Consider the following 27,638-nt stretch of genomic DNA (forward strand, 5'->3'; position numbering starts at 1 on the left):
ATTCGTCCGTTCACCGCACCGCACGCAGAGGGAAAGAGGGACACCGAGCAGCCCCAGATGAACCAGTCTTCTATTGTGAACATTTATACAAGTGAACTTTTTCACCGCCGGAGCAGGTGACATCCCTCACTCTCTTAAATGTTCCAATGAGGAGATTCAGCAATGAGGAAATCCATCTTAAATATTTCATCATCACAAAGCCGGGCAAATCTCCTGAGAGGGTGACATCTCCTGTGGATGACATCACCCCGGCTCCCTGGGTGAAAGTGCGACGTCATCCTTATTTTAAATACTCTGCTAAATACAAAGAGGTGTTATTGTGCTCGGTGCTCGTGTCCAGAACACAGAAATAGTGCTGCTCTGTGGCACAAGAAGCACCTCTACAGTCTAGGGACTTTTACAAACCCAAACACCACTGGTCTCACACTTTAACCAGTTGTACAAAACAGACATACCCATGCATGAAAAAGCATAACTGTTCTCTCTACCCTAGAATGTGGGCAATTTATAGCACATTAAAGGCAATGGACTGCCTTAGAGGTGCGATGGATGGTGCTGAAGGAAATATACCAGAATGTATAGTATCTACATTCTGCCTGCCAGCTGAACGGTTCCCCTGTGTCGAGCCTCTGGATGCCAGGTCAGGTCATTTGTGTTTCCTTGACAGCGGAAGTGTTATAATGATCCTTCCTGGGCACAAAATACCCCCAGTGACATTCATGATGCTGCTGAGGGTCTTGTGTTGTTTGAGTCGCTCTTCCCCTCCGCAACGCACACACTCCTTTACTAGCAGGCACCGGGCCTTTCGGCCGCATCACTAAGAGCTCGCCATACTTATGTCATCCGGGGAGACGGGGCCATTAAATGACATCATCACAGCGATGCAATGTTTAATGACCCAGTTCTCCAGACGCCACACCGACGGGAGACCACGATGATGGTGGTGAGGTGGCGAGGTTTAGGTCTATAGAAACTGAGAAACGGTTACAGAAGAATAAGAAAGTGATCTTGCTTTATTTGTTATTATTATTTCACGTGTCTTTACAGATTGGAGTCTTTACAGGTGCAGTGGCGCAGTGAGTTGGACCGATACCTGCTCACTGGTGGGTCTAGGGGTGCCTTGCGACGGACTGGTGTCTTGTCCCGGGTGTGTGCCCTCCCCCTCCAGCCTTATGCCCTGTGTTGCCAGGTTAGGCTCTGTCTCCCCGCGACCCTGTGGGACAAGTGGTTTCAGATGGTGTGTGTGTATCTTTACACAAATGGGCACTGTTTGGTGAGGCTTCTGAATCGTTTCAAAGTGTTTAGACATGATGATGCGATCCCGCAATAAAAACACAGGAGTGGAGAAACCTGGACTGTTCTCTAAATTCATCTGTTCGTTAGAGGTCAGTCATTGATTTACCAAACAAGACAGCCCAGTGCTAGCTGACAGTACAGCCAAACCATCTCTTTGTCTTCAAGCCATATTGTGCTTTAAGACTGTGCGTGAAGGTCACTTGAGGATTCCTGCTTCCAGCGTCTCCCTGGAAAACAGCGATGCTTTCAGGCATGATCATACTCATACTGTGCTTTAGTTTTTACATGATCTATTATACAAGCTCAACACAACAATCGTTTGCAACGTAAGGCGTGTCATTTCGTTCCAGGTCAAATCTTTTTTGAAAAAAAAAAAAAAAAAACAGTCCGCGCGGTCTGCTGACGAAGTCGCTCCGTCCAGACCGCTCCTCGCCGCGCTACGAAACACGAACGAAGACTCAAACTGGCGCGATGGTGTGAAATGTGAGCGCGCGCCGGGAACTGCTGGCTCCCATCTGCTCCAATTGCCGCGGAGATGCTCCGTCACGATGCTGCGGGCGCGGGGATGTCGCTGTGACGACATTGGATCGGCGCTGCGAGCGAGCGCGCGCTCCACTCCATCCCGCACTCGCCGCCAGTGCCGCCGGCGCGCGCTCCGTCCCGCGCTCCGTCCCGCGCACCCGCTCCGAGTCCTTCCTTCTCGCGCCTTCCTTCTGCGGGCGAACGGATACGGACTGCGCTACTTCGAGGTAAAGTGTCTTTTTTTTCCCCCCCCCACAGTTTCTACGGATGTTGCTGAAACTCATGACAGGAGGCTGGTGGTTTGAGATAGCGACTCCACAGCACACAGGTTGTCAACTTAAAACAGCCGCCGAAAAACCATGATATATAGAAACGCGCTGCACTCACTCAGGTGCCTGTGTGTGTGTGTGTGTGTGTGTGTGTGTGTGTCCTCCTGTCATTCTCACCTTCGACATCTCTTGCCAACTTGCCTTTTTCGGACAAGTTTTATCAGCGGGCACATTTCTTATTTTCCAACTTAAGTCAAGATGGGAAATATGAAACACACAGTGTAACAGAGCTGTCAGAGTGTGTCAGTGTGAGTGAACGCGGCTCTAAAGGTGCAGGAGTGACTGCTCTCTTTCTCCCTCTCTCGCAGTGTGTGTGTGTGTGTGTGTGGTGTGTGGTGTGCGCGCGCACGTGCGCGCGCCCTGCGACATTCTCCACATTCTTGTGGTCTGGAGTTGCGTGAGTCAGATGGTTCCATTCTAACAGTTTTCTAACAGTCAGCTTTTAACCACATCACAATCTCCACTGAGTAAGAGCTCAACCCCCAGGACCATCTGCTGAACTAATTCCAAAAGAAAAAAAATATTCATAAAGAACGTACCCATGTAGGGCAATATGTTTTCCCATAAACGTTTCTGTTGCTAGGATGGGGTCGATTCTTTGAAGTGAGACGATGCTTTTTATTATTTTGCACAGGATTGCTCCTCAGACATGATCGGTGCCAGTTACAGTAACACACTGCATCAATATGCACACCTAGAAGATTGAACTCTGGTATAAGGTCTTTTTTAGCATATCAATACCAAGCAGGTCTTGAACCTACAACCATCTGATCGCAGGCTCTGCTTTGCCGGGTCAGTGCCAACCTCTTTTTGACCAAGTTTAACAACAAGACAAAAAAAGTGGGGGGTGTGGTGGCACAGTGGGTTGGACTGGGTCCTGCTCTCTAGTGGGTCTGGGGTTCGAGTCCTACTTGGGGTGCCTTGCAACGGACCCGTGTCCCATCCAGCATGTGTCCCCTCTGCCTCCTGTGTTGCCGGGTTAGGCTCCGGCTCCCCGCGACCCCACATGGGACAAGCGGCTTTAGATGATGCGTGTGATGTGTATGTTGGGGAGAAAAAAGTGACAAAGTGCATTAATATAGTGGCATCTTGACCTTGATGATGGCATGTTTGGATGAATTTCCACAACATGATGTTCATTCATCTTTTGGGTAACTGAGGTGCACTTTGTTTTTGTCACCACGAGAGGACAGTTTGACTTGTTTTGAAATGTGGTCCGCCGTGCATATGAAACGTGTTTGTGTGCTCGTAAGGGTCTTCCGGGAAAATGCCCCACAGGTGCGAGTAGCCACTTGCTTGGCACCAATTCTTTGTCATTATTTTGATCTCCGTGTTTTAGAACTATACATAATGCATTTGAATTACATTAGCGGTGCTTGTGACTCCAGATGGGACTTGGCTTCTGTTCTGTACCATGATGCATTTTGGGACTGATAGATTTAATGAAGCCGTCGAAATAATCAGCAGTTGAGTAGTTCAATCTTTCCATGTCCTGGCTGGTGAATTCCAACATTTGTACTTTCGTAGTGAACCGTCCTCCAAATTTTAGTGTCACTTTCAGGTTGCTGAATAGCAATCTATATACAAATACAAATGCATTTGATATTGTGAAAGACAGAGGTACAGATAATCCCCCATCCAAACCCCCCGTGATTAAACATTAATAGTAGGAATGAAGTGGCCCATCAAAAAAGGCACAAAATATTTAAAAACAGCATGGCAGCTCACACATGGCCAATAGATTAAATTCATCCTTTCTGTGACAGCATGCACACAATTGTTCTGTTACATATAATATGTATATATTACACGGAAAAACTGCATCTTAGCCGACGAGCAGGGAACTTTGTTTGTACTGCCTCATCGGAAATGCAAGGTGCATAAAATGAGCCCCTGCATCGGTAAGTGTAGCCAACCTGGGGTCCTCGTGAAAACACTAGAAAGGAAAACATGTCTATCCTTTATTTAATAAATTTTTATTTATTAATCCTCGATTGACAGGGCTGCTGAACTTCTAGACACCAAATACATGTACTGTTACCAGTCCTGCAGAAACCTGTAACGCACGGAAGTGATGTTTATGAACTGTCTGTATGGGCTGTTAGTTTTAATGAATTTTGGAAAGAGGATTTTTTTTTGTGAACTCCAATCTTTATCGGAAAGAAAAGAAAAAGCCCTTTTCGTACATTATCCTCATCTGACTCATGAATGCATCATGTGCAGTGTAACCATAATTCTTTTCCTCAGTGAGACGCATTGCAGTTTGGAGATGGATCCAGCTCTCTGAAGATGAAATTTTGTAAGTATCATATACTTTTATCTGGCAGGCTTGCTTTCGTATTTATTTTACATATACTTCTCAACAAAATTAATACTTTGAACCTATAACAGAATAGCTGTCCTCATCTCAGCAGCACTGACAGTATTCTGAATATAAAGCACTTGCCACTATCACACAGGAGTATGAATTTATATGGTTAACAGGCTTTCATTTCTCTAGGATTTTATCTACCATGGTGATTTTCCTTGTCTATCTCATCACCACTTCACATGGTAAGACTTCCTAAGGATGCCTGTCTTTGAGCCTACTGTTTTGCGGAGTATTTCAGTCTTTTGCATCCTTTTTCTTTACCAGGTTATTGCAGTGTGACTCTGTAACTGTTGAAATGATGGGTTTTAAGCCCATCTTGTTCGGGGGGTAGGACGTTGCAAAGCACCGCAAAGCCCCGCAAAGCCCCAGCGCCCCGAGGGCCACAGCACCAGCAGAGTCTTTCCAATAGCAGAGGGCCACAGTGCAGGACGCACCGTCGCCAGGGCTGACTCACCCAATTCAGCTCACATTTCCTCTGCATGGCCTTACACCAGTTCACTAATCAAACTGCCTGTTTGAATGCAAGAGTATGTGTGTGTGAGGAGGCTCAGGACCACAGATCTGGGCCTCTATGTCTTTGTCTGTTCCACCGTAATCCTGCTTGACTGAGGTTCTGTGAGGGTGAATCATGCTCTGTAGGAGGCTGCGGCGGTTTTCCCCTCGAGGCACTGGATGGGGGTGGGGCAGAGGTGGACAGGACCTCCGCACATTACGGATGACCTAATGTGGAGTCCACTTCCAATTTATTCATTAATGTACTCCACATGAGTGCCATCAACTATGTGAAGCTCCTTCTAAGGTTAAACTTGTCTCTTTGCCTTTGTGTGTCTAGTAAAAAACTTTTACAGGAAAGTTTCTCACTTTCTGAAAATGGTTCTTATTTCAAATCTAGCTGCGGAACATAAACACCTTGAATGGACTAATGCTTTTGAATAAGTGCAGTACTTCTGTACGAGAACACATAGTTTCCAGTAATGGCTACACTTAGAAAGCACATATTCATCACTCCGCAGTTATGAACAGGATTAACACTGAAAAGCGAATAATGTTTAAAAAAAAAAAAACATTTGTGCTTATGGTCATGACTGGTTTCGAACAGTTGCCACTCTGGACTCTGAGCAGTTGCTTTGTATTTCCAGGTGTGCTGTGTGGAGACCCTGGGGGTGAGTTGAACCTTCAGATTCAAGGCCCAACGTGGGAGACGGTTCTCTGGTGTGACCTGCCTGGGGGGCATGTGGATGACAGAGATGGCGAGGGCTGTGAGCCTGCTGTGAGTGGGGAAAGCAACCATAATACAACACAAGTAGGCCAATGTCATACGACCAGCTCCTCTAGTTTACCGCTGTCTACAAAGGAAAGCCACGGTGATGGAGGTAATGATCTAACATGCACTCAGTATTTTCCCTATGTATTTCCTTTATCTTGTATCTCTTATCAAGAAAAGAACCCTTGCTTTTTTCAGCAACACATAGTTGCATTAAAAGATTATTAAATGTAGGGACAGTTTTAAAACTGGTTATGTGTACATGTTCAGTCATTTACTTTCTGCTCTCCACATTTTATCATTGTTGACCATTCAGCAGTATCTCTCAATTAAGGTTATGTGTTTGAATAAATAAATTTTACAAATATAAGCTCAAAACCCTTGAGGAAAATATTTTTGTCTTTGAAACTGAATCATCTCTTCTAAATTGAAAGTCGATGCTACAGAAAATAGGGTGTTTAGTTTTTTGCAGGTACTTAATGTCCATCTGCAGATCTAATGCTTATTGCGTGCCAGTGGATGGCTCGCATCTGGGGGCTTGGTTTTGCCTCTGGAATTATAATTTAAGTAGATGGAAAAAAAAGGGAGATGTTTGGCTTAGCTGGTGCTGAAAAGAGGGATGCATTGATCAAAGGCATTTTACAATGATGTGCAAAAGCTCAGTTTGGCATTTTTAGATTCCTTTCTGATCAAAATCTCAAAGAGGGAACTGCAAAGAGAGCATCTTAATAAGTGCAGACCTTTGACTTAGTTTTGCTGAAGATGATATTGGATGCTCACGTGTTAACTGAATCTCTTTCCAGTCCTCTGGTTGAATGTCCTCTGCTGGATTAATGTCAAGGCGGAAAATTTGATTTGTAACCTAAAGCACCATTTTGAGCGACGAAACAAGAGCAGATTGTCATTACATCTGGAGATTTTGCAGTGAGTACTGGCCTTATGCCTTTAATATCTTTTTAATAGGATACCTTATAAGGGTCCTTGGGTTCCATTCACAGCACAGGTATTGATCATATACATTGCTGTTTTTTTCCCATAAGCATGGTGGTCCAAAACTGATTCAGAACCAAGCCCATAGCATTTGTCCTTCTTAGTGAATGTGAAAAAAGTCTCATGTCTTTCTTTCTCAATATACTGTAAATAGGTATATGTAAGAGTAAATCTCCCAATGGTAAATGGAAGTTCTTGTTCACTTTTATGATGATGGCTGGCGTGACTGTCATAATCGTACCAAAGTCACTTGACAGAGCTTTTATGATGACCGAAAAAGCTCTTGTCAGTCTCTACCTGATCTTCTGTTTCAGTGCAAGTCCTTTCTTCATCCCATATGTTGCAGCTCAGGGTCAGGTGATGGTGATAATGTGACAGCTGGTGGTGTCCCCAACCCATGTGAAGGAAAGGATGACATCACATGTCCTGTAGCACTTCACACCACCAGTGATCCACTCACCCTGATAGTTGGAGTCTCCAGCTGCTTTATTACTGCTCGCTCGCCAGCAATGTACATCATCCCAGAAACCCTATGTATGTCGAAGGTGGCTTTTACCCTCATTTTTGCTGACTGTCTTCCCCCTCTGTTTGCTTGCACAGCTTGTGTCGTGTGCATGTGACCCGCCGGGTTCGTTGGACGACCCTGCTTGAGGAGTAACCTCAGCTGCTCCCGGAGATATCAGTAAATCAAACACACACTTGTGTTTGCTAAGGTCCTAAAACCATGGCAATGTGTCGCCAGCTTGCAGAAAAAGAAAGGAAAACATTTGATGTCTGTGTTTGCCCGCTTAGTGTGTTGTGGGGCTTCACGGTGGACACTTGAGAGTCTTTAGACTTCACTTTCGTCACAGTTTTATAGGGTGGATGTGGATGCAGAGGCCGACATGCCATTCCCTATTTTATTCACAAGGAATTGAGAACTTTGAAGTTCTTTATGAATAGACTTACTCGTGCAAAACAATTAGTGAATCATGCCAGAATCCGTCTGCGAATGAATCAGCCCCTGGGGGGCTCTGTGTCCTTATCATTCTGGGGGGAAACTCAATTGCCAGCTGCTGTTAATGACTCTTTGTTGTTCTGTTTTACCTTTGGGTTTGAGGTCATTGAGGGGAAAGCTATGAAAGAGCTCTGTCTGTGATTACGAAAAGAGGTAAACTTGGTTTAGAATTGCAGCTTTGAAGCATTTGTCCGTCGTTAAAGCCATCTTTACAGATGAACGTGCGTGAATGTGTGTGACGCATCCGTTGGGCTTTGGTCACAGTTGTTGTATTGTGTTGCGCTCCCCAGTGCAGCTGGACCCCCCAGTAAACCTGCAGTACAACATGACCTTGGAGGGCAGGGTGAGGCTGAGCTGGGCCACTCACCAGCCTGACGGCGCTCTGCTACACTGCGATGTCCGCAGCTCCTCCAAGGGCTCCGCCCAAGCCGTGGTGGTAAGCCTGCTTCTGAACAGTTCCCTCACAGCGCCTCCCATGCGGCAAGTGAACAGGCAACATGCATCAGGCTGACTAACGAGTCCCTGATTTACAAAGCCAATACGTTCCACTTCAAGAAGAAAGCTTGTTTTTTGCTACTCTCTGCCTGGTTTCTGGGTTTACTAACATGCGCATCATTTTTGCACTGTGGTCTTCGCAGAGTGTGAGAGGGGTTAGGAGACCAGAAGTTGACCTGGGCGGCCTGAGCCCAGGACTCAACTACAGCATTCAGGTGCGCTGTAAGGCCCTGGACAAGTTTGACATTTGGAGTGACTGGAGTCGACCCCTTTACATTTATCTGCATGGTGAGGACACCGGTGGCCTCCTCCTCAGGTTTCTTTATGCCAGTACTGCAATGTGCTAAGAAAGTCACATTAAATAGACTGTGGTTAAGAATCCCTTTTTAGCCAAAAAATTTAAGTTTCAGACCCATGAGGAGTTTTACCCTTGGACAAGGTAATTAATGTAAATTGATTACTATCCAGTCATGTTTTAGTGAAACTGTAAGCAATTTAATTTGCTTTGCATGAAAGGGTCCCAAAATGAGATGTCTGAGGTAAGTGTATGAGGTGTAGCCTCCTACCCTGGTTACTTGCAAAACCTGGGTGGTAACCTTTATTGAAATGGAGTTTTATAAGTTGGTGGTTCAGCGGCATGGTGGCACAGCGGGTACCTAACAGCTCCCGAGCTCCTTATTTGGGTGTAGGTTCATGTCCAGCTCAGATTGTACAGAAGTCACATGTTCTTCCCATGTCTGCAATCCAAGAAAATGTGTGGAATAAACAAAGGTAAATCACTTCCATGCCTTTTCTTATCATGAAATCCATGGGAGCAGTCTCTATGGGTCGAAGGTGCCTGGATGTCAATTACTCTTACCTTACGTGGCTAATTAAATATTAATATTTTGCGTAGCACGGTGTACGCCAGCCTGTTTAAGGGTGTCTATGAACTGATATTTACTTGTTGATCTGCCTTCCCTTTACATCTCTTGTTTTACCTGTGCACTGTGCTCTCTGTAACAGGACTGTTGGTTCAGTGCTCTGTGGTTCTTGTCTTTTGTCTATAAAAACCCAAGTGCACGATGTCGAAGACATGCTTTGATAATGAGATTAGATCCATTCCTGCCCTCGAATGGAACTGTATGAGGCCGGTGCCTGATGCAGGTGGCCTTTAATTGGCTGTTTGAATGGCTGTTAATACCTCTTTGCAGCCGCGCAAATTGCTTGTGATACGTTGGCAAGAGTCATGCCTGGTGTGCTTTCTGTGGTTCATATGACTTCTTAGTCTTAGAATAATGGAGAAAAGCGTCAGTGTTTCGAGTCTTCAGAGATCCATCCCATGTGTTGCTGCACTTTCGCTTGTGTTCTGTGCACAAGCTTTTGGGCTCCCTGAACAGCTCCTGAGGGGAAGCCATTTGAATACCCCGCTGGTGCTGGGTTTACAGGAACAATTAGGCAATTGATGTGGCTCCAAATTACACTGAAGAACAAACCGTTTAATCCTTCTCCTAATGATCAAGGTGTGAGGGCTGTTGGAAGACCAAAATCTTTCCTTTCCACAACATAGACAGGCAGTCACTGAGTCACACCATATGCCGTGTGTACTGTGTGGTTTGTCATGAAAGCGCCATGAAATGCAGCGAAGTGGATCTCGCTTGATTTTGTTGTGCGAACGGAGACAGAGAGGGGGTGGCTGAGGTGGGGAGCGCTGATGAACTACCTCAACAGCGTGGGCAGTTAATTTAGCAACCCTTCATTGCTGTTATTAATCTTTCTCTTGAAGCTTTTATGACTATGGCAGTCGTTTATTGCTTTAGCTGTGAAAAGCACTGCTGACATGAAACTTTACATCTGCTGTTAATCCTTGAGTCTGTTCCTCAAGAGTACACCTGAGTCAGTCCGCTCCTTTTATTCTCCTCTCTTGAAATGTGAAGTTATTCAGAAATATAAATACACTAGTTTTGCACTTGTGGATTGCCCTTTGTGAAGTTACTTTCATTTTTTCCTGTATGTTTCGGAAGAGAGATGGGAAATTCCAAGAAATTTTGCTTGATGCCGAAATTTTTTGCCATGCTTTGCATCTAGAAAAAGATTTTGACATTGAGTTGGCCTTTTCTTTCAGCCTGTTTTTTATCTTAGATATTGGTGGTATCCTTGTGCCCTCTGGAGATACTTGTCGTTCAGTTGCCATGACAACTTGTTCAGTAGCCTTAAAACAGTCAGTGCAGAAAAATAATCTATAGTCTCACTCCGTATATCTGGTTGACAAGAAAACAGGAAGAAACATTTATTAATGTGTTCTATATGTAATTTTCACTTTATTTATAACATGTTTTCTGTTCTTTATTGCAGAAGTCAGTTATCTGCCGGAAAGATTATTTGCAAGTACGGGATCCAACGTGACTATTCGGTGCATATTTAACAACCAAAGTCTCAATGCCAGCAGCGTTGTATGGTGGCTGAACTACCATGAGAAGGTTCCAGAAAGCCAGTACAGGGTTATCAGTGACCATGTGAGCAGTGTCACTCTGCTGAATGTGAAACCACTGAGGCAGCGAGGGTACGATGTCCTGCACTGCTGCCAGCGAAGGGGGGAGAAGTCGCTGTGCAGTTACCCCTATGCTCAGATTTACATTACAGGTGAGCTGTGCCTTATTGTGCATCTGTTTGTCTTGTGCTGGCCTCTGCACAGATGTCTCCATGTTGTGGTTGCTTGGGCCTTGTTTTGAGCAGACTTCAACATTGCCATATCCTGTGAGACCAATGGGGACCTCACCTACATGACCTGCAGGTGGAATGCCAGCCAGTGGGCCGAGGTCCAGTTCCTTTACAGGTAATGTATCCAAAAACAATTGGTTCCACAACCATTTGAACTCAGCTTAGGTCTGGGATTAACTTCCTGGGACCTTCATGTTGCCTGTGTGTCTCACAGAAGGTACAATCTTCCGTGCGACTTGGTTGAGGAGGAAGTAGGTGTGGCTGTGACAGAGGAGTGTCCAGTTGAGGGGAGGGGATCCAACAGGTGCACCCTGAAGCCTCTCCTCCTGGCCTCATGCTATCTAATGTGGCTGGAAGTGAGGAAAGAGGAGGGAACTCTCAAGTCCCATCCTGTCTACATGACCCCAATGGAACTTGGTGAGTCTGTTGTTGTCCTTTTGATCTACACCTTTTAAAATTGTGTTAATTTTTTTTTTTAAATCATGTTCATATTCTTTTTCCATTTGTCAACAATTTTGGTTTTCAGCTGTAAACTACATTTTATTTAATTAATTTATGTCTCTTTGATGTAACAACTGTTATCTCCCTGTCCCAGATAAGCCAGGTATGTGTTAAGCTACAGTAATATACAAGATTGATATACCCAGTGTTCACTGTTTGCCATCGCAAGCTGAAATACATTTAATAAAAAAATGAAAGATAGCCATTCGAACCACGTTAAATAAATAAAACCAACACTAAATAAATAAAAATATTGAAAAAAGCATCTGCTACAGTTTTTCTTAAGATGCCCAGCTCTGACTGGGACTTGTAGACATTCATTGAATAGCAACTGTACCTTTAGCTACCTTACAGGGACAGAGAGGGTAGCAAGAGTTCTCTGACTGAGGATCAAAATTTTATATTTTGTACTGAAAAATCAGTCATGCACTCCAGGATGCTGAATGGGAGTGGTCCTCTCAGAAGTGACAGCGAGTGGACATAGCTTTCTTGAATGTCTTCTTCCTTTCGGCAGTAAAACCACACCCTCCCTTTGACCTGGAAGCCGTCACAGTCCCAGATGGGGCTTTGAGCCTTCGCTGGAAGCGACACGGTTTGCCCGTTTATGACTTCCAATATGAAGTTCGCTATGCAGTAAACAACACGGGCACACAATGGAAGGTGAGTTCTTGCTAGGATTCTGTCATTAAAAATAATTGTTATATGTTTAACTTGCATTTACGCTGCAGTTATACCCATATGTACCACTTTATATGACATGAATTAATATTAGATTTTGCAGAATACATTTAAAAGCAGGTAGGTTTCTACTTTTGGTGATTTTGTCTGATAAACAGCTATCAAAGCAACCCTTTCATTAAAATTGTCTGATTTAATTTCCTTCGTAAATTTCACAGTATTCCACAATATAGTGCGATGGAGAACATTCTAGCCAAAGAGTGAATTTACTGTAATTTTCTAATCAGAACATAGTGGCATTTGGATTTTACATTACAGGTTGTTGGATCTATTTTCAATGAGTCGGCTGTGGTCCCGGTGTCACACCCATGTGCCATTCACGCCGTTCAAGTGCGCTGCAAGCGCTCCATCGGGCCAGGCTACTGGAGTGACTGGAGTAGTCCCACCAACACCACTGTCCGCAACTACAAAGGTCAGTTTTCCTCTCCCAGTGACAACATTAAAGAAAGTGTCTTGTAACATTCCTATTAGGAATGAAGCAATATTACAGAATGCTAAACAATGTACAAGGGGGCGCAGTGGTACGGCGGGTTTGGCCAGGGCCTCCTCTCTGGTCGGTTTGGGGTTCAAGTCCTGCTTGGGGTGCCTTGCGACAGACCGGTGTTCCGTCCTGGGTGTGTCCCCTCCCCCTCCAGCCTTGCACCTTGTGTTGCTGGGTTAGGCTCCGGTTCACTGCGACCCCACTCGGGACAAGTGGCTTCAGACAATGTGTGTGTGTAAACAATGTACAACATCAAGTGATGCTCTCTAGATATTCTTCTCTACAGTAGTTAGTCATGGGTGGCACAGTGGCACAACAAACAGTGCTGGTGCTTCACAGCTCCTGGGTTCTTGGTTTGGATGTGGGTTTGTGTGTGGCTGCCTGAGTGGTCTCCATGTTCTTCTCATCATCACGTGTTTTGTCTGTGTGCTCTGATTTGCTCCTACAGTCTAAAGATGAGCTTCATTTCAAGTGGTGCCTCTAAATTGATGGTTGTGTGTGTGTGCGTGTGTGATTGCAATGCAATGGACTGACATCCCAACAGTGTGTATCGTAGTGATGCGAGTCAAAAAAAATTAAATATCAATATACTGATTATTGATAATTAACTGACAAGTAACAACGAATTTATGGATGAACTAAGCCATCTTGCTTGCAATTTTAGCCCCAGAAGAAGGACCTGAATACTGGAGATTGTTGCAGGAATATCCTGAATGGAATCAAACAAATGTCACACTTCTCTTGAAGGTATGAGGGTGCTTGTAATGAGTACTACAAACTGTAAAGGCTAACATATGATCCTCACTTACAGGTAGTTCTCCAGTTACAAGAGGGTTCTCTTCTGACGAGTATGTTGAAAGCTGACTTCCTTCCATCCATCCATCCATCCATCTTCCTCCGCTTTATCTGGGGCCGGGTCGCGGGGGCAGCAGTCCGAGCAGAGTACTCCAGACTTCCCTCTCCCCGCACACCTCCTCCAGTTCCTCTGGGGGAACCCCAAGGCGTTCCCAGGCCAGCCGGGAGACATAGTCTCTCCAACGTGTCCTGGGTCTGCCCCGAGGCCTCCTCCCAGTGGGACAAGCCCGGAACACCTCCCCAGGGAGGCGTCCAGGAGGCATCCGGAACAGATGCCCGAGCCACCTCAACTGGCTCCTCTCGATGCGGAGGAGCAGCGGCTCTACTCCGAGCTCCTCCCGGGTGACTGAGCTCCTCACCCTATCCCTAAGGGTGCGCCCAGCCACTCTGCGGAGGAAACTCATTTCTGCCGCTTGTATCCGCGATCTCATTCTTTCGGTCATGATCCAGAGTTCATGACCATAGGTGAGGGTAGGAACGTAGATCGACCGGTAAATTGAGAGCTTCGCCTTACGACTCAGCTCCCTCTTCACCACAACAGACCGGTACAATGACCGCATTACTGCGGACGCCGCACCGATCCGCCTGTCAACCTGCCGCTCCATTTTTCCCTCACTCGTGAACAAGACCCCGAGATACTTAAACTCCTCCACTTGAGGGAGCAACTCCCCCCTAACCCGGAGGGAGCAATCCACCTTTTTCCGACTGAGAACCATGGCCTCGGATTTGGAGGTGCTGATTCTCATCCCCGCCGCTTCGCACTCGGCTGCAAACCTCCCCAGTGCACGCTGCAAGTCTTGATTCGATGAAGCCAACAGGACCACATCGTCCGCAAAAAGCAGAGACGAGATCTCGCGGCCACCAAAGCAGACACCCTCCGTTCCCTGACTGCGCCTAGAAATTCTGTCCATAAAGATAATGAACAGAATCGGTGACAAAGGGCAGCCCTGGCGGAGTCCAACATGCACCGGGAAAAGGTCTGACTTACTGCCGGCAATGCGAACCAAGCTCCTGCTCCGGTCATACAGGGAACGAACAGCCCGTAGCAACGAGCCCCGAACCCCATAATCCCGAAGTACCCCCCACAGGATGCCACGAGGGACACGGTCGAATGCCTTCTCCAGGTCCACAAAACACATATGGACTGGTTGGGCAAACTCCCACGAACCCTCCAGCACCCTAGTGAGGGTATAGAGCTGGTCCAGTGTTCCACGGCCAGGGCGAAAACCGCATTGCTCCTCCTGGATCTGAGGTTCGACTATCGGTCGGATTCTCCTTTCCAGTACCCTGGCATAGACTTTCCCAGGGAGGCTAAGGAGTGTGATCCCCCTGTAGTTGGAACACAATCTCCGGTCCCCCTTCTTAAAAAGAGGGACCACCACCCCGGTCTGCCAGTCCAGAGGCACCGTTCCCGAACTCCACGCGATGCTGCAGAGGCGTGTCAACCAAGACAGCCCCACAACATCCAGAGACTTGAGAAACTCGGGGCGGATCTCATCCACCCCCGGAGCCTTGCCACCGAGGAGTTTTTTGACTACCTCAGCAACTTCAGCCAGGGTAATGGACGAGTCCCCCTCCGAGTCCCCAGCCTCAGCTTCCTCTACGGAAGGCGTGTCAGAGGGATTGAGGAGATCCTCGAAGTACTCCTTCCACCGCCCGAGAACATCCTCAGCTGAGGTCAGCAGCGCACCACTTCCACTGTAAACAGTGTTCGTGGAACACCGCTTCCCCCCTCTGAGTCGCCGGACGGTTTGCCAGAATCTCTTTGAGGCCGACCGAAAGTCTTCCTCCATGGCCTCACCGAACTCCTCCCAAGCCCGAGTTTTTGCCGCGGCGACTGCCAGAGCCGCGCTCCGTTTGGCCCGTCGGTACCTGTCAGCTGCTTCAGGAGTCCCATGAGCCAGCCAGGCCCGATAGAACTCCTTCTTCAGCTTGACGGCATCCCTTACTTCCGGTGTCCACCACCGTGTTCGGGGATTGCCGCCGCGACAGGCACCGGAGACCTTATGGCCGCAGCTCCGAACCGCCGCACCGACAATGGAGGAGCGGAACATAGTCCATTCAGACTCAATGTCCCCCACCTCCCTCGGGACCTGGTTGAAGCTCTGTCGGAGGTGGAAGTTGAAGACCTCTCTGACAGGGGCCTCCGCCAAACGTTCCCAACAGACCCTCACTATGCGTTTGGGCCTGCCAGGTCTATCCAGCTTTTTCCCCCGCCATCGAATCCAACTCACCACCAGGTGGTGATCAGTTGACAGCTCAGCCCCTCTCTTCACCCGAGTGTCCAAGACATATGGCCGAAGGTCAGAAGAAACGACTACAAAGTCGATCATCGACCTCCGACCTAGGGTGTCCTGGTGCCAAGTGCACTGGTGGACACCCTTATGCATGAACATGGTGTTCGTTATGGATAAACCGCGACTAGCACAGAAATCCAATAACAACTCACCACTCGGGTTCAGATCAGGGAGGCCGTTCCTCCCAATCACGCCCCTCCAGGTATCACTGTCGCTGCCCACGTGGGCGTTAAAGTCCCCCAGTAGAACGACAGAGTCCCCAGTGGGAGCGCTTTCCAGCACGCCCCCCAAGGACTCTAAAAAGGCCGGGTACTCTACACTGCCGCTAGGCGCATAAGCACAAACGACAGTGAGAGACCGTTCCCTGACCCGAAGGCGTAGGGAGATGACCCTCTCATTCACCGGGGTAGACTCCAACACATGGCGGCTGAACTGGGGGGCTATTAATAAGCCCACACCAGCCCGCCGCCTCTCACCTTGGGCAACGCCAGAATAGTGGAGAGTCCACCCTCGATCGAGTAGAGTGGTTCCAGAACCCAAGCTGTGAGTGGAAGTGAGCCCGACTATATCTAGACGGTATCTCTCAACTTCCCGCACCAGCTCAGGCTCCTTCCCCGCCAGTGAGGTGACATTCCAAGTCCCAAAAACCAGAGTTGGCGCCCGAGGTTTGGGTCGGCCGGGCACTCGGCCCCGACCACCGCCCAACTCACAATGCACCGGCCCCTTACGGTTTCTCCGGCAGGTGGTGAGCCCACCGAAGAGCGGCTCCACGTTATGGCTTCGGGCTGAGCCCGGCCAGGCCCCGTGGGCATAGACCTGGCCACCAGGCGCTCGCATGCGAGCCCCCCCCCCCAGGCCTGGCTCCAGGGTGGGGCCCCAGCTGACTTCCTTGTTAGTTGAAAATCCTCTTATACAGTTTTATGGTAACCATAAAGATATAGAAACATCATAGAATAATATAGCTAATATAGAATAATATAAATACAGTACAGTATCATAATTGTATTTTCATGCAGCAGTTATTTTCACCTTCATTTCTGAATCTGTTGTCTTTCGCGTCTTCTTTTGAGCACCGCCAGAACACTCACTTTCTTGCTTGCTAGAAATTTTAAATAAAAGGGAACTTGAAGGAAATCACAAATTAAAAGTTTTGTGAACAAAACTCAGTTGCTGAAACAACCAAGTAGACATCCAGACACTGACAGAAACCCAAACAGTAACACATATGGGTGCCTTGTGGCAGTGGGGCCAACCGATATAATTGTACAGCAAAAGGAGCAGTCATTACTACATGTTATGGCCAAAAATTGTAACTCAAAAAAATTATTAGTATTATTATTATTATAAAGTTAATTGAATGGCTGTCATAAGTCCAGGTTGTTATATATGACATATGTCGTAAGTTCATACGGAAAATATTGCCGGAATATATAGGAAATTTAATTTTAAGAAGTTCAAAGTTGAGTGTTGTGAGAATTTCTTGTACCATACGTTTTTTGGTATGGTATTCTGTCTGAAGATCTTTCTGCTAAGTCGGAAATGGTGCATTTTCTTCAGCACGATAAATTCTGCTGATACAAAAAAGCCAGAAAAACACTCTTTAGCCAGGTCTTGTATGAACAGTATGTGACGCTGAACAATTTTGTATCAATTCCTAGCTTTAAAATGTTTACAGTCCCTACCACGTCACTGGCCAGCCATGGCAACGCTCTTACAGAGATGTAGTCAAGGATTCGCAGAGCTGAGAGGGTTGCAAATTCAAGGTCGGCAGCTTGGCCTGGAAATGCGTGTCCGAGAAGTGCAGCGCTCAGTATTCTGATGCTGAGGGACAGCTGTGGTATTGCAACAGTGTGCTATGTATCTTACTCAAAATTACCATACAGTTTTAGCCAAATCGGACTTTTGTCACACACTGGGAATTACTGGACTGCCATCTGGAAATACTGTCTGAGACCTGTGTATGTTAGGTAGGTCACAACAGTTTTGCTTGTCCCACAGCCTTCGCAAGGAGAAAAACAGCTGTACTGTGTGGAGAGACTCGAAGTTCATCATGAGACCACTGGGGGCGCTGTTTGGTCGGAGTACATCGGCCACGTGTCCAGCTACGCTTTCCTCTGGAGTGAAGAAGTCCACTCTGTCACCGTTGTGGCCTTCAACAACCTTGGATCCTCAACCAGGAACAGACGCATGACGCTGAGCAGACGCACCAAACGTAAGATGTTTTCTGGGATTCTTCTTCTGAAATTCTTTTTGACAAGGCTTATTTAACCAAAAAACAAAAGACTCTTCTGGTCTTCGCTATTTGCAAGTAGGAGTTTGTAAATGTTTTAGTTTTGTTACGCTGGCAAAATAATTCAATAAACAATTTTTGTTTGGGGGGGCGGTGGCACAGTGGGCTTGGCCAGGTCCCACTCTCTGGCGGGTCTGGGGTTCGAGTCCTGCTTGGGGTGCCTTGTGATGGACTGGCACCCCGTCCTGGGTGTGTCCCCTCCCCCTCTGGCCTTGCGCCCTGTGTTGCTGGGCTAAGCTCCGGTTCGCTGCGACCCTGCTCAGGACAAACAGTTTCAGACAGTGTGTGTGTGTGTGTTTCTGTTTGAAGGCAACTTAGTAACTGTTAACCTTCCTTGTAATTTTGCCTGATTATACATCCAGTTTTCATTCCTAAATTTGATTCTCCCCGACACGTACAGACATTTGCAATGCTAGCATCCTCATTAATACTGAAGCTAATACCTGCATTCCTTTGATGGACATGTCTCTTATAGCTGTACAGTCACTCAATATCAGCTCCTTCCTTTTATCCATCATCACAAAAATGTTCAGTTAGTGGTACAATGAGCTGCATTGCTGCTGAAAACATTAAACAGCAATGATGTCTCTCCCCATAAGAATGAATTTTATTTCTGTTTCAGAAAGCTGTAAGAGTCCATTTGAATATCAACAAATTTCATGCCAGGAAGCAGTTAACTCTTCAGTATGACTTCAATAGCCTCTGGGATGCTTTGTATGTGGTGGTTTTTGAGAACCAGAAGGTCTGCTCTGTACATAGATGTATCTGTGCCTCTTCACATTTACATTTATTTATTTAGCAGACACTTTTCTCTAAAGTGACTTCAGATGATCTCTATGTAGTGTTATGAGCCCACACACCTTATTCACCAAGGTGACTTACACTGCTAGATAACACTACTTAAAAATGGGTCAGTCATCCATACTCCAGTGACACACACTCTCTCCATCACTCATGCTTTGTGCAGCAGCCTGAACAGTATGTCTTTGGACTGTGGGAGGAAACCAGAGCACCCAAAGGAAACCCACACAGACACAGGAAGAACATGCAAACTCCACACAGACTGAGCAGGGATCGAACCCATGTCCTCTCGCACTACCCAGGCACCGTGAGAGAGCAGTGCTACTTGCTGTGCTGCTGTGCTGCCCCTTTACCCTTGCTGTTTGTAAGAGAAGGTTGTCAGGGATGCATCAGCCCCTCCTACATGGTCTGTATGGGATGACTATGTAGTAAAGCCATGCATTATGTCACTGCAGACAGTCGTCCTACTTCCAGGGCTGAGAAAATGCGACAGTCACCCACAGACTACATAACTACTTAGCAGGGGACAAAGCTTAATAATAATAAAATAAACATGTCACAGTTTTATTGCCTTCAAGTATTTGTCATTGATACAGCTCTGTCAGCTTTAACAAAATCATTCAAGATGTTTGCATTTAAAAGTGAAATAATGAAAAGGAGTATATGGTAAATGAAGAGCTATTAATGATGTAAACAGATTTATCCTCTTGGTAGTAGCAGTTGCGCTTCACTCACTCATGATTCCTTGTGGCTTGGTGGTGGGTCTCACATATTCTGCGGCAGTTCTTTCACCCACAGATATGTCTGGGCTTGTTTGTCCTTGTCTCATCCCACCTGGGATCCAGGGCCAGTACATTTTGAACAAACCGCGTGTCACTACGTTTAAGTAGTACTTGGTTTCTCAGCTGGATTTTTCAAATTTATGGTGAAATGTGGCCCCTTTTTGATAGCGCTGTTTGCACAGCCTGTCCTCTGTAGTAAATGTAGTAAACCGTGTCTCCCAGTGGTGATTAGTGCTCCTGCTGTTTCTATACACGCCACTGTGTTTAGGTACACTGTCATGAAGGTACAGGTGGTCCCCGGTTTACGATGGGGTTACGTTCCGCAAATCTCATCGTAAGTCAAAAATATTCTAATTCCAAATTGCATTTAATACACCTAATACACACCTTTACGTGACAGACTGGGAGATGCGGATCGCTGCCCCTGCCCAGCATCGTGAGAGAGTATCGCTCTCCATATCGCTTGCCTGGGAAAAAAATCAAAATTCAAAATTCGAAGTACGGTTTCTACTGAATGTCTCTCACCAGCTCGCCATCGTAAAGTCGAAAAATCGTAAGCCGAACCATCGTAAGTCAGGGACCACCTGTACAACATTGCCCGAATGGACTTAAATGGTAGTGTGGGTTTTTATTGAAGAGTTGGTGTTCTGTCTGGCGGTATTGTGTTGGTCCTGTGTTCATTCCTGCCTATCTTTTTCCAAACTTTAGGGAACACAGAGAAGCAGTAGGTCAGTCTATAATAAATATAGCAGTATTTATTTAGTCATTCAGCATAATTTGTTTTTTTTACACCTAGCATGTATTTCAGACTATGAATTTATTTGAAATTTACTAGTATTCGGCTTGGCATGTTTCTTGTTTTGGTCTTCCACTTGTGTCCTTGTTCTTTTCTTCTTCTCTTCATTTAGCTTTCGGTTCTTTGCACAATATGTTCATAGGTATAACAACTTCAGTTTCCCCATCTGTGCTTCCAGTGAGAGCTCCAGCCTCATTTCATCCAAGGTCCATCTATTTATTTCCCCGAATGTCCATGGTATTAAACTTAAAGGTCTCTACCAGCACCACAGCACAAAGGAGTCTGTTTTCATATCTTGTTTTTGCCAAGTTTCATTTTCACAACCATACAGCATTTTGTAAAATGTCATTGCTTGAACAATTCTTATTTTTCTTCTTGAGGGTGCATCAGCAGATTTCAGGAATTTTTCCAGATCTTTCACTGGAAAGATCTTGACTGTTAGATCCTTTTTGCTGATTATTGATCCCAAGAGGCAAAATTTGTCAACAGCTTCTATGTCTCTGCCATCGACATCAAAGTTAGCTGCTGTTCCAGTTTTCTCGATTTTAACTTTCTTCAGATTTATTCATGGTGCCATTTTTTCTCTTTCCACCTTGACTTGTTCAGTAGGGTTTTAAAGTCTTCTTCACCCTTTGTTATTAGAGTATATTGGAGATTGTTTTATTTCTAAAAATTTTGAAACCACTGTATTATAATCCAGCTTCTATTATAATGTGTTTAGTGGTCAAGTTAAACTGGTAGGGAGAAAGTATGGAGCATATGGATGTAGCGTACAAATATTTCCTACTTGACTCTGTTTAGATCTTATTTGAAAGTTTTTTGTTTTCTTATATGCATAAGTTCGAAATACAGTATTTTGTATTTCTCTGGCTTCCAGATGATGATTCTCAGCTGTTGATCTGCTCTGGAAACATTTAGTGGTTTTACTGCATTCTGCCTGCCTGCTCTTCTCTAGCCATGCCAGGCTTTGCTTTGAATGCCTTATTTGTCCAACAGCAGACAGATCTGGTTTACATCAAAGAGGATTGGAATTTGTTATGGCAACCTTCTGACTAGTAGCTGAACATGCCAAAACATAATTTGTCATCCTGTATAGAGAGCAAACCTATAATTAAGGTGACCTCTCATGTGATGTATTCTTGAACTCTGAAGTAGTTGTTTTCTTCCCTCTCCTTACCCTGGAGTCTAGCAGTGTCTCCTTTAAGGAGATGAATGCTCAACTCTTCCATAGCTTTCAGATACAAACCCAGAACTCTTAATGCTGCTAGAGTTAAACCAACTGTACGCATAGGAGAGGATCTTTCCACCCAATTAATATCTGGAGACTAAAAACAAAACATAGGCTAAGATCCTGAACTAGCATTGTGATGAGACATCCCTAAAATTTAAAAAAATGAACCCAGTTTCTTTCAGTAACATACTCGAGGGTATGGAATGGGGTACAATATGCATGCCTAACTTTATTGAATTCTCTGAAATGTTGGTAAAAGGCAGAACTAACCCTTGATGGTGGGGCTGCAGGTTGTTTACTTGTTTTTCCGCTCCATTACCTGTGTTTGCCTTAATATCAGAAATGTGGAATGAATATTGTGTGTTGTTTGGACGCAGTTTATTTTAGCTTGCCAGAAGGGTCACCATTCAGATGAAGTTAAATAAAGAAAGCTCTTCATAGTTCATAGCCATTCATTACACCAGCTGTACTGAAATGTAATTTCCTCCCATGTAAAGCGAGACCCGTCTTCTTGTGTGCATTAGCACCAGCAGCCCTTAATAGGTTTCTTCACTGAGTTGCTCTCTCTTCCTCCCACCTCCAGCACAGGCCGTGAAGTCGTTCCGCTCGGTGATGATAAACAGCAGCTGTGTAGCCCTCTCCTGGACCCTGCTTCCAAACACCTCTGGCCCTATGTCCTTTGTCATCGAGTGGAGAAGCAAGGGTCAGAGAGATGCCGCTGAGAGGGTGGACTGGGTGCGATTGCCCCCAGAGACTCGTGCCTTTCACCTGCATGGTAGGTCCTCTCTGCAAACAATGTGAATTCGTTTTAAATGCTTTGGTAGGGATACTACACAACACACAAGTTTGATAGTCCTTGTAAGAAAATCAGATTCCAGTTTTTGCTCCACTGTTGCAGTTCAACAGGCCGAATGTCTTAAATGTCCAGTGTTTTTGATTTAAACAGATGTTTAGAGAGAAAGCATCACGGGCCCAGTACAGCATGTGTAACCTGAGGGTTGGCAGTTCTGTCTGCATGAGAAGCTCTGCTGTGGTACCGTTAAGAAAAGTACTGAATTGCTCCAGGAAAATATTCAGCTGGAGGATTACGTATTATTGTAAGATGCTTTGAACAAACGTGTAATTATAGTAAGGTTGTTCTTTTTCAATTGTTCACAGAGTACTTGATGGAAGCTAAGCAGGAGCAACTCTGTTCTTAGATTTTGCCTAAAGTCTTGGAGCAATGAATCGCTATGTTTTGTACTTCACCTTAGGAAAGCACAATTTCCTAATTTTACTCCATTTTGTTATTGGAATGATTTTGAGAATTAATAGTTCTAATGGAAATTTTAGCGGTTAATTATTTCTATTTGTCACAAACACATTAAGAAACGAAATTCAAGAAAACATTGCAGTTTATTTATTTGGGCCACTTTATGGAATGTATATCGGGTAATGGTATTCTGTTAATCAGACTCAGCATGATTCACTATGTTCTTTTATTGCGTATCATCCATGTGTTGTTCTTCTGCAATACTCCACAGGTGCTTTCTTTGCCTCAGAGGAATATCAGTTTATTTTGTTCCCAATATATGCGAATGGAGAAGGGGAGCCTGTGTCCTCTAAAGGCAAGGACTTTCTTAGACATTTCCTCCCATTCTGTAGAGGGAAGAGGTCTGTTTTGAGACACGTGTTTTCTCACTTGTTGGCATTGATTTTCCCTGCAGATGACAGAGGACACCCTGGAGGGGAGCAGGCAGCCTACACGCTCCTCATGATTATAGCCTTCCTGTCAGTGGTCTTGTTTGTGACTCTGACCGTCTCCCAGCACCAGTATGAGCTTCTTCTTTTTTCCTATTGGTCTACATGTCCCTGGAAACATCTACAGTCCCTTTTTGTTTTTGCTTCTGGTATAGTAATGGGGACAGCTGGTAGTGTAGTGGCTAGATCTGCTGTCTTTGGACATTTACATTTTACATTTATTTATTTAGCAGACGCTTTTCTCCAAAGCAACTTCCAACGAGCTCTGTGTGGTGTTATGAGCCAACACACCTTATTCACCGTGGTGACTTACACTGGGTCACTCATCCATACATCAGTGGAACACACTCTCTCTGTCACTCACACACTTTGGGGGAACTTGAACACGTCTTTTGACTGTGGGAGGAAACCTACACAGACACGGGGAGAAGATGCAAACTCCACACAGGCTGAACAGGGATCGAACTCACGTCCTCTCGCACCACCCAGGCGCTGTAAGACAGCAAAGGACACAAAAGATTACTTGTTTGAATTCCACCTCCAGCTGTAGTACCCTTCGGTAAGATACTTACTTGAAATTGCTCCACTGTAAAGTTATCCAGCTTTGTAAATGGGTAAATAATTGTAGTTACCTGAACATTAGAAGTTGCTTTGGAGAAAAGTGTCAGCTAAATGCAAATATTACATTGTGAGAAACACTGATGATCTTAGGATGAACAGGAATTCCTCTTTAGAGTGTTAAAAATCTTTTTTGGGATTTCAGTTACTGACATATATGCATTTGCTATTTAGGAAAGTATACACACACACACACACACACACACACACACACACACACACACACACACTGAGTGAAACCGCTTGTCCCGAGCGGAGGTCATGGCGAGCCGGAGCCTAACCCAGCAACACAGGGCATAAGGCTGGATGGGGAGGGGACACACCCAGGACGGGACGCCAGTCCGTTGCAAGGCATCCCAAGTGGGACTCAAACCCCAGGCCCACCAGAGAGAAACCCACTGCACCACCACGCCCCCACGACTATAGGAAAGTAGACACATTTTAATTCAAGCTAAACACACAAAGCCTGTTAAATTTAAAAAGCTCAGTTTAGTTCTTGCGAGTGACTCTCATCAAGCACTGTCTTGTTGCTTTGTATATAGGATATGATCTTAATTAACACCTCAGTATAGCATGTATCATACATGTTCTTTATTTAAAACGAACAAGTCTGTATATGTAGAAATTTCACTTGCAAGGAGAGCCATATTCATAGATGGATTCATTGATGATTCATTGACCTGTCTTGCGATGAAAGATGGGATTGACTGGTACGTTTTCTCCATACAACTATGTTTGAAAACAATATTTAGTTACTAGAAAGCTTTAATTATAAAATCATATAATTAATTTTATGATTACGAGAACTTGGCTAATGCTCAGAAGAGAAATTAATTCATTTTTCTGTATCTACCCGTACACCCTTTCCTGTTGTACAGATACTTGTTACATGAATACATGCAATGCAAATATGTAATGTATCAGTGCAGGCTTCCCATCTATAACAAACCGTCCTTTTATGAGAACTCAGATTTGTAATTTTAATTTACATCCTAAAATCCACATGACAAAGAGAGAGTTTACACGCGTTATCATGTTACAATAAATTCCCCATTAGTGTTCTAATAATAATCTTATTCAGCACCTTTTCAAAAGAGCTTCTCAGAGTGGTTTATAGTAAAAAGAAAGGAAGTTTGCAATAAATGTCAGCATTTAAAAAGCAGCAAGAGAACATAATAAAACAACAAAAATTAACGACATTTTAAAAATTATAACAATAAAACAACAAAAGATTGTGTTTGTTATCAACATCTGCTTGTTCAGTTCAGGTCATTGTGGTTTGCAACCCATCTTTAAAATATAGTGCATGAGGCAGGGTACTGTACATCCTGACAGCGGCATCAATCCATCGCAGGGCAATTGCATACACACATCCATTTATTCTCACATAGACAGTAAGAGCAATTTTGAGTCACTAATTCACCTGAAACAGGTCTTTAGACTGGGAGAAAATTGGAGCACCTCAAGAAAACCCATGTAAACATCAGGAGAACCTGCAAGCTCCACACGGACTGAGTCAGAGTTGAACCTGCAGCCTAGGAGCTGTGAGACACCTGGTGCACCACTATGCCACCCAGGAATGAGAAAATAAAAACAACAATAATAGCAAAATAAATGAGAGGGAAAGGGTCTAGAACACACGAATAGTTTAGTTGTCAGTGCTGCTGCTTTTTTGACTCAAAGGATTTGAATCCGACCTCTACCTTTAGTGCTCTTGAGCGAGATACTTACCCTAAATTGCTCCAGTATAATTTCCCAGCTATATAAATGGGTAGATAACTGTAGATAGCTTAACATTGTAAGTCGCATTGGAGAAAAGCGTCATGTAAGTGAGTCTGAACATGTGGCTCTTAAACATGGATTTAAAAGAGTCCAGAATAGTTGTGCTGTGCTGGGTTGGTAAATACGTTTCCTCTGTATTTAAAAGGTTAGGCAGGATTTTCGTATTTCTGGTGAAAAAATGGGTGAATCTTTTGTGTCTCAGGGACATGTTTATTTTTCCTATTTGAATTAATGGTAATAAAGAGTTTATCTTATGTAACTACTTTTGATGAGTAGATTTTCAGGAACAAATTACCCTTGTTATGCAAGGAAAGCTTGTATTCACTTACCTCAGTAAAAGCACTCTGTCCCCAACTATCTAGACTGCTCAGTCCGTAAGCACAAATATACAGGATGGAAGATCCCCACCCATTCAAACTGAATGAACTCCCCCTGCTCAGATGGGTAACTACTTTCAGCTGATGAATGCATAGAAAGCTGTCTGTACAGCCTGCTGAGATGGGTGACAACAATGACATGCGCATATCCTTTTTTCAGCGTTGAAGCATATTGAGAAAAACAAAGTTGTGACTAACTAATGTACAGAAAATGCTGTACAACCTATTTTCTAAAACATTACACCGTAGTCAAAGTCCTCAGTACAGGCAGTGATAACCTATGCCCTAAATTATCATTTTCATTTTCCAATATGACATTGAATGTGAATTATGTCTACTACACATGCTGCTTAAACAGTCAACAAGTAAGATAAATACTTTTTTTGCTGTTTCCTTGTGTCTGCAAATATTGTAATGAAACTTGCATGTAAGAAGATTTAAAAAAAAAAAAAATCATTTAAGTCACATCATACAACAGAAACTGTACCCTTAGGACATATTTATAATTGGGGCAACTAGTTTGATAACTGGCTTGATCTCTTTATAACATAATAATACAGTATAATAATAATACTAAGCTTACAATAATGTAATTAATGTAGATCATGTTGAGGTAATTTTTGAGAGAACTTATCAGAATCAGAAGAAGAATCTGATTTATTTGGCCACGTATGCACACACATACAAGGAATTTTGCTGTGGTTCCCAGTGGCTCATATCGTAGCGTAGAGAAAAAAATGTGATGAGATTGAAATGTCTTCTGTAAGAAATAATTGGAATAGCTTCTTTGGTATCTAAACCCCCAACTAGATGGATTTGCATTAAAGAATTAGGTTTGGATATCAAGGGAAGGGTGCACAAGTTTTTTGAAAAAATTGACAAATTTATAATGAATCATTTCGAGCATAATTACTGAAGACAGCCTTAATCTTTTCCTTAATAGCCGTGTATATCACTTTGAGTAAGAGTAACCAAGAACTGAGTAAATAAGAAGGGAAGGAAGAATTTTCTATTTTGTTTGGCAAAGGAAAATATGGGGTTAATTTGTGGCTGGAAAAAAGTCTTACTGTAGACCAAAGCTGCTAAGAGAAAGCTGCAATTCATAGTTACTAAGCCATAGAAATTTTCCATTACTATGACCTTCGTAATAGGACATAAAATGTAACAGCCTTGTCACTGTCATTTTTGGAAAACAAAGCAGGTAAACATTGAAAAATTAATTTTTAAACAGGCTATTGTTCTCGCGGTAAGAAGCTACTAAAAAGAGAAAACTCATTTGAGCTGTTGAGCATTGTTCTGCAGATCAGAAAAGATGTTGCTGACTCAGACTTGATGGACAAGGTTAATTTAACAAAAGTACAAACCCACACTTTGCTGTTCTTCAC

At 44.4% G+C, this 27,638-nt stretch overlaps 1 protein-coding gene across 2 annotated transcripts in view; it reads left to right on the forward strand.

Moving 5' to 3' along the window:
- The first annotated feature begins 1,974 nt into the window (after positions 1 to 1,974).
- The window catches only part of lepr (leptin receptor), a 28,792-nt gene continuing 3,128 nt past the window's right edge, over positions 1,975 to 27,638 (forward strand). Inside the window, exons 1-18 of one of the 2 annotated variants that reach the window (XM_018754295.2) lie at positions 1,975 to 2,045; positions 4,395 to 4,446; positions 4,648 to 4,700; positions 5,658 to 5,891; positions 6,586 to 6,706; positions 7,119 to 7,306; positions 8,060 to 8,205; positions 8,408 to 8,552; positions 10,599 to 10,886; positions 10,980 to 11,079; positions 11,179 to 11,381; positions 11,980 to 12,125; positions 12,462 to 12,615; positions 13,349 to 13,431; positions 17,835 to 18,048; positions 22,320 to 22,511; positions 23,260 to 23,343; positions 23,443 to 23,548. In XM_018754295.2, coding sequence (XP_018609811.1) covers positions 4,661 to 4,700; positions 5,658 to 5,891; positions 6,586 to 6,706; positions 7,119 to 7,306; positions 8,060 to 8,205; positions 8,408 to 8,552; positions 10,599 to 10,886; positions 10,980 to 11,079; positions 11,179 to 11,381; positions 11,980 to 12,125; positions 12,462 to 12,615; positions 13,349 to 13,431; positions 17,835 to 18,048; positions 22,320 to 22,511; positions 23,260 to 23,343; positions 23,443 to 23,548 — 2,444 coding nt within the window. In that variant the 5' untranslated portion in view covers positions 1,975 to 2,045; positions 4,395 to 4,446; positions 4,648 to 4,660. Of the gene's footprint in view, positions 2,046 to 4,394; positions 4,447 to 4,647; positions 4,701 to 5,657; positions 5,892 to 6,585; positions 6,707 to 7,118; positions 7,307 to 8,059; positions 8,206 to 8,407; positions 8,553 to 10,598; positions 10,887 to 10,979; positions 11,080 to 11,178; positions 11,382 to 11,979; positions 12,126 to 12,461; positions 12,616 to 13,348; positions 13,432 to 17,834; positions 18,049 to 22,319; positions 22,512 to 23,259; positions 23,549 to 27,638 lie in introns of both variants that reach the window. The other variant, XM_018754294.2, reaches the window with a different exon arrangement.

Source organism: Scleropages formosus, chromosome 9 (genome assembly GCF_900964775.1).
Source record: "Scleropages formosus chromosome 9, fSclFor1.1, whole genome shotgun sequence".
In the NCBI taxonomy this organism is placed as follows: domain Eukaryota; kingdom Metazoa; phylum Chordata; class Actinopteri; order Osteoglossiformes; family Osteoglossidae; genus Scleropages; species Scleropages formosus.